This window comes from Electrophorus electricus, chromosome 6 (assembly GCF_013358815.1).
Source record: "Electrophorus electricus isolate fEleEle1 chromosome 6, fEleEle1.pri, whole genome shotgun sequence".
Lineage (NCBI taxonomy): Eukaryota > Metazoa > Chordata > Actinopteri > Gymnotiformes > Gymnotidae > Electrophorus > Electrophorus electricus.
In genome coordinates, this window is record NC_049540.1 from 8026781 (window position 1) to 8036403 (window position 9623).

General features: G+C 42.1%; 1 protein-coding gene across 2 annotated transcripts; it reads left to right on the forward strand.

Moving 5' to 3' along the window:
* The first annotated feature begins 4790 nt into the window (after nt 1–4790).
* On the forward strand, nt 4791–7803 carry LOC113590534 (gamma-crystallin M2-like). 2 transcript variants are annotated; one of them, XM_035527314.1, is made up of 3 exons: nt 4791–4799; nt 7194–7436; nt 7519–7803. In XM_035527314.1, exons 1-3 carry the CDS (start codon nt 4791–4793, stop codon nt 7801–7803), a joined length of 537 nt encoding a protein of 178 aa, XP_035383207.1. The 2 variants fall into 2 exon arrangements, with proteins under 2 accessions (XP_035383207.1, XP_035383206.1); XM_035527313.1 differs by lacking the exon at nt 4791–4799 and adding an exon at nt 6862–6870.
* The last annotated feature ends 1820 nt before the right edge of the window (nt 7804–9623 follow it).

The following is a 9623-nucleotide window of genomic DNA, read 5'->3' on the forward strand; positions in this document are numbered from 1 at the left end:
TCAGTCTAACCGCTATGATTGAACTGGTCTACCAGCTCCAGTCCGTTTTAGTGAACGGAGACATGGAAACTGAACAAGTTCCCAGTGCTGTCTCACGCACAGTGAGCACACACACGATACACAGCACAAACTACAGATCACATCGATGGAGGGAAGACATGAATAACACTGGCCCTTAATGGGCTTATATGGGACAAGCTCTGTCTGCTCTACAGAGGGGATGTCCTTGATGGGGGTCCACACTTGCAGCCCATGTGGCTGACGTGCTCCAATCCGGGCACAGGCACAGCTGAGCCTATCGCTAGGCAACACGCCTGCCAATCGGGCGCCTGTGTGGTCACATGGCAGGAACGCCCGACGTTCTCTGACTAGCGTATCACCGCACCAGCGCTTCAGCCGTGAGAACACCTCGCCGGGTCTCCTGCTCACAGCTGCTACCGTCGCCCATCGGGAAAGCTGCAGTGGGAAGAAAAAGAGAAACAAACACTTAGTCTTAGCCATGGGAATAAGAGAATATGTAGTGTCAGGCAGGGCCCAGGGTGTGTTAATTATGTAATATCGGTTACAGAATTTCCTGAAGGTGCATGATGAGGCAGCGCCGTGTCTGTTCAACCCGACGCGGGCCAGACCTGAGAGGAGCGCCTGTATACTGGCACACGCGGACCTCGGTGGTCTTCACTGCATCATAGCAAAGCATCTATTCTTTATTTCTTTCTATAGTTCTCCCTCTCTCTCTCCCTTTCTCTCTCACACACGCACACACGCACACACACGTTTGTGCGGGTTTTAACACAAAGCGAGAATATGCCTTTTTCCGTTTCCATCCCTGCGGCAGTAAAGCGATGTTCACGACTGACTACCTCTGACCGACTTAATTCATCTGGAAACGCGTTCCGAGTGCATTAATACCCCTGTTCAATATAGTCCATGAAGACATTCTTCATCTCCATAATCAACTGGAGCAGAGACCAGCTGTACATTCTTCCTGCCTTTGTTTTTCCCCATTCTGTCTGTCTCTAGCAGGAAAGCATTAATAGTTTCATTTCCCGTTGTCGCCGGGCTATTGGGTTATCTCTTGATTAATGTTTCTGGTCTAAATTAAACCCGCTTCTCCGCACTTCACCATAAAACCAATAAACTAAAGGTCTTTCAGAAAACCAAGACACTGGAAAACAGTCCAGCTAGTGATGATTAGAATATTACTGGGTGTAACCGATTGTGAAATCATATGCGCTGCAGTTGTATCTGGCTGCGGGGAAGGGCAGGGGCAGGCATGTTTCTTTGAGCCGTGTCCTGCAGAACGAAACCTGAATCAATCACTATGCCAACTGGTCCCGGCCCGTGCTGTTCTCCTAGCTGGTCCTGGCTCCATTTCTAAGTCATTAATTAAGAGAGATCAATCAATAGGTGCTCTCCTTTCTCACCGTTCCAGAGAGCTGGGCGTTTGTAACCACCTTTCTGCACCGCTGTTCTGGGGTTAGAGCATCGCTTGGAAAGAGAGCCCATTAAAGACTGAATGATCCGAGCCACTGTGAGGCATTCTGGATAAATTGTGATTGACGCGGGCCTGCCTCTCATTAAGGTGACAGAGGCGCTTTCAGAGTGAAGAGCAAAATGTACACTATCTTCTGACGATTACTTTTGAGCTTGGAGTAATTGTCTGATATGGGAGGCCGTTGACACATTTAATTTCAAGTGGAAGGATCTGGTCTGTCCAACAGCTTTGATGATTTGTTGTTTTTTCATTTATTTTTATAGATGCAGAAAGTTTGTGTAAGGATTTGAAAGCCCATAATACATTATAAGATTATATAAATAATAAATAGATATAAATTTGCAAGATTAAAATTTTGTGCTGTGTTGAGCATGGGTGATGACTAATGCCAATACATTACAAAGATGTTGCCTAATTAACCTAAGGAACTGCAGTCAAGCTTCTTCTTGCCTACATTTTGAGGCAATATAAAAGGGTTCACACACACACACACACACACACACACACAAAAGAATGAAAGTCACACAAGGCCTTGTTATTCCTCAAGCTCTCACTTGCAGCGAGGAGTTTAATTAAGGACAGTCATTTTCACAGATAGGTTAATTAAATGTAATGAGGCTCCTGATGGTTTTTGTTCATTCTGAGATGGCAGCTTGGATTCCCATCACCCCTGCAGAGCACATTAACTCAGCCGCTGTCACCCCGAGTATAACCTGCCACTCCTCCCGTTTAAAAAAGCACGGCTCGTCCAAGTGCGGACCCAATCAGAGCCATAGGTTAGGGGCTCGTTACAGAAACCTCTGGAAAATTCTGGAGAATTGCAGCTAACAAGGGCACCTTGTGTGGTTCCCCTGTTTACAGTTCTGATCTATCACTTGTCACACAACCGAAAGGAGCTACCTCGACCCAGAACTTAAGGCCAGACACTGAGGTGTCACTTCAAAATTAATCATGCTCTTTTTGCTTATTTTTAGACTTTAGGTTTAATGTTAATCTGTTGTGGCCTATTCTGGAGTACCATGAGTGGTGGTAGCTTGCTACCAGACATGGGAAGCTCAGTTTGGATGAGTCATATCATTTGCAAATACATGTTTAGAAAGACCTGCCATAAAGTCTTAGATACAGGAGGTGAATACAGAGACAATACTGATTCAAAGCTCAAACTAGCTGGTTTATGATTAAGTTCTACATATTGAACCTTTCGAGGTCAATATGTGAAATTCACGTTGACCTCAATGTTTCAGTCCATCAGCACCATTTAGTTTCCGTCACACTCATATACATCAGCAATTCACATTCAAAAACCTAGAATGTGAATTGCTGATATGTTGTGAATGTGACATAAATGTGAATAGCTGTTTATAGAAGGTTAATGAACCAAAAAAGGTTTCATTTGAATGCGTCTGTGTGGACTGCAGCAAAATTAAGCTTTTCCTAAAGGGACTGAACAAAATCCATAGCTTGTCCCGTCCAGTTTGGAGCACAGCTCTACGGAATGACAGACGACTCCTTTAAAGACGTTTAGGGAAGTGCATTACAAAAAGATTAATGAGGAATGTAAAACGCGGTACAACAAGTCATTATTGTCATTTGTCACTGCAGATCTGTTGATACTGGAAAGCACATTTTGCAAACACGGCCATACATCAACCTGTTAGACAGTTTGGAAATTATCCATGAATCATGAATCACACCTGTAAGGCTGGGTTTTCCCGAGCAATCGATACAATCAAAAAATATAAAACAAACAAACAAAAAAAAAAAAACAGTTTGAATATCTAGACTGGGGAAGTGATTTTATAAAAGTCATCCAAATAGGAATACGTTAAAGTAATCTGTTTCTCCAGACCTTGTGCCTTAAGTCATACAAATAATTTCTGCCTGCAGGAGTGATTATCTAGTCTCAATCTAAATCAATAATCCTAAAGTCTCCAGATGATTTCCAAAGACTGAGCCATTCTCCCTCTACAAGCAGCTATTTGCACCATTAATTACTTCCTTTTGGTCTCCGTGGAAACAGAACAAGCGCCCTCACGACTTCCTCTCCCCTTAAAAGGACAGGAGCGTGTAAGTCAAATGATCTATGGCCATACTAAAGAGGCCACAATGGAGCTAGCAAAGGTCCTCAATAAATGCCCTTTCCTGACCCCGGTCCTCTCCCCGCTGCCTGGGATGCTTTCCCTGCCACCATAACTGCTGGACAATTTGATGAGGAGAAAAGCAGTAGTAGAAAAAAATATTTTATAAGAAAGCATTTTATCGCTGATTGGGCCAATGATAAGCCTGGATTTCTACGAGCAGGAAGCAGGGGGGAGTTGTTTTCTCACATGACAGTGTTTTATAGCACCTCCAACTCCTATTGTGAAACAGCAGGGGGAAAAAGGGAGCGGGTAATAACATGCAGCATATGGTAGAAAGGTAGACCATATGAACAGGAGAAGAGAGAGAGAGAGATGCAGTGTTTAGCATCTTAGGAATTAGATTGAACAGTGAGAGGCAGATGCTCTCTCCCTGACAGATTTAAGGAGATGAAGTGTTGAAAGTAAGGCAGAAGGACGACAGGGTGACACAGAGAGCGAATTTCACCCAGAAGAGGAGCACAGTCACCAGGAAAGGAGCAGTGACCTCCCCAGCATACCCTGCAGGGAGGCGCGATCAGTCAGGGACTCCTGCTCCCATCAGCCAGCCAGCTGTACGTGCAGGACAATGGGCTTGAACCATTACTCACACACAAGATGCTGACAAACCGCCATCAATGCATTTGAATCCTAGAGGACCTCCACTCCTCCCTCCAGCACACATGTTCCAATGGCTCACATAAGCATTCAGTCACACTGAAAATTCACATTATTTATCACAGCATGAAATATAATTTAATTTAATTAGGTTGTTTTGAATGTGATATTCTTTTCATTGCGACAAAGGTTAATTAAAACATAAATCAGACATCTATTCATTGCATAAGTGTTCAATCCCCATGATCAATACTTGGCTGCACCACATTTTTGCAGGAATTACAGCTGTGAGTCTTTTAGGGTATGTTTCAATCAGCGTTGCATGTCTGCATCCTGACATTTTCCCCATTCTTACTGGCAAAATTGCTTGAGCTTTCTCAGATTAGTTGGAGACTATTGATGAAGAGCATTTTTCATATTTTCACAGCCTCTCAATCAGATCGAGGTCTGGGCTTTGACTTTGAGTTCTTGCTTTTGAACCACTTCTGTGTAACCTTTGGCAGTATGCTTAGGGTCATAGTCTTGTTGGAAGGTGAACCTCTATCCTAATTTCTTGCTGAATGAACAGGGTTTCTTTAAGGATTCCCCTGTATTTGGCTCCATCCATCCATCCATCAACTCCATCCATTCATCAACTGCGGTTTTCTAGTCCCTGCACAAAAAACATTCCCACAGCATGATGCTGTCATGACAATGTTTCACTTGGGGCGGGAGGTGAGCAGTGTTTGGTTAGTGCCATATATAGCTCACAAGGCCAAAAAGTCCAATTTCGGTCTCACCAGACAAGAGTACTCTGTTCCAGAAGTTTGCAGTGTCGCCAACATGCCTTCTAGTTAACTCCAAATGATGGCTTTCTTTCAGTGAAGGCTTTCTTCTTGCCACTCTTCCATAAAACCCAATAATTGTCCTGTGCAAAGCTTTTCTCAGCTGCGGCCCTCTCCAGGTCCGTCAGAGTACCCTGCAGCTTCTCGGTTGCTTCTCTGATTATTGCCCTTTAATGACCTTTTTGGATGGCTGTGTCTAGAGCTGTAGTTGTGCCATATTCTTTCCATTTCTTTATAAAGGAATGGTGCTCCATGGAATGACAAAATATTGTGATTTTTATAACTACACTCTGATCAGTACATTTCTATAATTTTGTCCCAGACATGCTTCGATAGCTCCTTTGTCTGTATGTGCTTTTAAATTGAATTTTTACATTTACATTTACGGCATTTAGCAGACACTCTTATCCAGAGCGACTTACAAAAGTGCTTTGTCATTTACTCATAGAATACATCCTAGCCAGTGCAGTAGGTTAGAGTTCAGATACCAATGATCTAGAATACTGTAGAAATACAGGGATCACTGCTGATGCCTAGAAGTACCAAATACATATGGTCTATCTTTGACAATAAGTGTAATAAACAATAATTTTCTTACTGAAACTTTAATTGCTCACAGGTAGACTCAAAAAATTCCGTGACTTCTGAAGACTAATGGTTGTACCAGATCTAATTTAAGTGTTTTCACAGCAATGGGGGTAAACACTTATTCAGTGAAAATTTTAATGGGTTTTTTCTGTATGAATATTCTTCATTTTTTTAATGAAAACAAATGGGACTTTTCGTTGAACCCCTTAGAATTACACAGTAGAGAATGATCCTCTGAGCCTGTCTCTGTCACTGCTAGTTGAGTAAAACTTTGACACATGGACTATAGTATTTAGTTAAAATACATCAAAAAGCAATATATTTAAAAAGGGAACATTTAACAAATGTTTGCAGAAAATTATATAGGCCATTCTGCTCTCTGAGATGTTAAATGATCGCTGTGCATTCTCCAGGCACGTGCACACTTCCACACAGCGTGCCCCAAGCCAGTGACAGCCCACAGACGGACAGATTCATAAAGCAGATTTAATGAAAAAATAAGATATCTCAGCCATCAAGACAAGCTGAGAGTATGTCCAAGTCTGACCCACCAGTCGGAGGGAAATGAAAATCAATTCGAAAGTTAACAGCTGCCTGAATTACAGCTCTCATAAAAAATAGCAATCCAAAACATTTATTTTTCTCCAGAAAGACGATTACTCACAGACGCTGCCTGTGAAGTGCCTGTGGGTCCCCTCTGAGAGCATGTTAAGTGCATACAGTATGGTTACGTTTAAAAAAAGAAACAGATAGTGCCATGATAATAGAACAGGGGTAGTTATATATTTTTCTACACCTACACCTCTGCTAAATCCTCCACTAATCCTGACTGAAAGACAAAAACAAAATAAAAGCCACCTTTGTGGAGTACAGTTGAATGTTTTTTGCAAACATAACAAAAAGTACAGAACAGTGGTCACATTTAAGACATAAAGGGCAAACAAATCCACAACGCACACAGAAAAGGTGCAGATCTATTGTTCTGCCTGTGATATCCATTTTAAGCACTGCGGGAACTTAATCACATGGAACTGTAATGAAAGCAGACGAGGTCAATGGTGGGCTTGTGTGCTATGTTGCTTGCTCAGGGCTTTTGTACAATGGGAGGTGTTGAATCATTTGGGTTTGGTCAGGTATAAATACCAGGGTTAAACGGGACAGTCTGCATCAGTCACAGTTTGGAAACAGCTCCAACGAACCGAAAATACCCGTGACAACTATGGGCAAGGTGAGAACCATATGTGAAATGTATCAAATATCAAATTCTATATATACAAGCAGCATAAAATTATTACCCACATCCACAGCTAATCCACTGTGGCTGTGGTTAATTACTCTACTACTTCAGTCTTAGTTTTATCTCATTGATGGTTTTTGTTCATTCTTTGTGTTTAGTTAAAATACATTGAAAAGCAATATATTTAAAAAGAGAACATTCAGTGTGTAACATACCAGGCAAAAGAAGCCATTTATGTTCTGAATTCTGTATCTAGAGTTTCCAATGTTCCCATTAGACTAGAGCAGGCATTTATCTCTTCTTGGTTGTTCTAGATAATCTTCTTCGAGGACAGGAACTTCAAGGGCCACTCCTATGAGTGGACCAGTGACTGTAGCGACATGGCTCCCTTCCTGGCCCGCTGCCACTCCTGCAGGGTGGAGAGCGGCTGCTGGATGGTCTACGACCGCCCCAACTTCATGGGTAACCAGTACTTTGTCAGGAGGGGCGAGTACGCCGACTACATGAGCATGTGGGGGATGAGTGAGTGGGTCAAGTCCTGCCGCTTGATCCCAATGGTATGTTTACCAGATCTCCAACACATAGCCATTTCCTATATCTACACAGACTCAACATTTTTCCCTCTTTTTCCCCCAACAGCACAGAGGACCCTACAGAACGAGGATCTACGGGAGGGAGAACTTCATGGGCCAGATGATGGAGATCATGGACGACTGCGACTCCGTCACAGAACGCTACCACTGGTCCAGCGGCTTCATGTCCTGCCATGTGCTAGACGGCCACTGGCTCCTGTATGAAATGCCCCACTACAAGGGCAGGATGTGGTACTTCCAGCCTGGAGAGTACAGGAACTTCAGGGAGATGGTGGGAACAGGCAGCATGAGATTCATGAGTATGAGACGTATATTGGATTGCTGGTATTAAATTGCTTTATTGTTAAATAAAGTAACATAGAATATAAGGAAGCACTATTTTGTCTCTCATTTTTTTCCTAAAACATACATATTCTCATATGTATCCTATATTTTAACTGGGAATGCAGTTAATAATTAGTTTACATTCTGGGATTGTAATATGCAAATCTCACACCACCACTGTATTGAAAAAGGCAGTGTCATCTAACAATAAGCATGTATTATATCTTTAAAAAGAAAATGACACAAATATACTTTATTTATAGGTCTTACTTTTTGTGTTTCTAATCGCAAGGAGACAATAAAATTCGATAACCACAGCCATTACACTTAAAAATAATTGAATGAATGAATCGAGCATTACAAAATATGTAGAAGGAGGCGAATTTTCACCTCGTAAACACTAGAGGTCATAAAATAGCGGAGAAACATTCAATTAGCTATTGATCCTCGGGACAAAGGGAAATAGATGATCTGTGCAGTTTCCCTCAGGTTTGAAAGATGGGCAGAGATGAAGAGAGGAAGAGAAAGAGGGCAGAAGAAAAGAGAGCCAGACAGAAAAGAGCCAGAGAGAGAAAAAAAAGACACAGCAAGGGATGGGGGCTCATTTTCCTTCTTTTGGTGTCCTGTCAAATGTCAATGATTAGATTTACAAATTCTCTTTGCAGGAGCCCAGTTTCAGAGCTTATTCAGTGCCTGATTAATGGAAAGTTCACGTTCACCCCAACTTACATTGGAGAGCACATCTTAGCAGTGTCAGGCAAGTCACTAATCAGATATGACAACAGATCACCAGCAGTAATTATGAGCTCCCAAGTAATTTCATGCTCATTTACTAAACAATGATGACAAAGGAGACTGGGAAATACAGATTCACAAAACAAATACAGGCCATTCAGTGACATGGTCATCTTGGAGATTTATCCACTCGATGAACCAGATATGACACTGGGCATGTAGAGCTGCAGAAAGAACAGCAGAAACATTCACCAGACAATGTGAGCTGCAGTAAGATGCAAAATGACTGGTTTTGGACCACTACCCAGCACTGAGACCTACTGGAGCTAGCATTTCATGAAAGTTGATTAAGTTTTAAAGGTAACACAGATCCAGTCTGACTGTATGGCCACATGGCTTCCTCTGACTGGCTCTTCCAAGACCTCATCTGCATCTTCAAAAATTTTTAATAATACATACAGGTGGGGAAAAAAAATCTAGTTGCTGCTTTTAGAGTCCAAAAATTTATGCAAAATGTGACCATTATAAGATGCAAATGGGTTCTGTGGACATTTTGTAGGCAAGCCTCTGCCAACCAGAGAGATTAGGGGAGCGGTAAAAATTCCCATGGACAAATAACATCTTGGCAACACCAGGCCATTAATGCATGGAAATGACTTTACGTGGCAGTCCTGCACAGAGCTTGTCTTGGCTGTAATGGAAAGATCAGAAACCACCCACGTGGGTCTCATGGACACCACAGATGAGTTCTGCACACCCTGATGCCATATATTCCCCATTGCTTATATCAATCAAGATGGATGCTTTTCATTCGAAACTTGAACAGGTCTTACAATTAACATTTTAACAAAGGATTATTCTTTCAGTAAGGGTGACTTGTTTAAAATGTCAAATCATACCTGCTTCTTGCACCTAATTCATAGCAGTGCTGGCTAACCACCTTTGAGAAAGGAAGGGAGCAAATGAAGACTTAGCACTGAGGCAGTGGAGGGAAATACTTGATAGTTTGGTAAATTTGTGACACTGTCCTACACAACAGAGACTTTCTGCTTCCTTACAAGAACACAGATATATGCATGATCATAATAAAGT

Bases quoted from the DNA above. Each gene is read 5' to 3' on its own strand.
- LOC113590534 (XM_035527314.1), top strand. The intron at 7,437-7,518 runs GTATGTTTACCA...TTCCCCCAACAG, and splicing joins CCTGCCGCTTGATCCCAATG to CACAGAGGACCCTACAGAAC.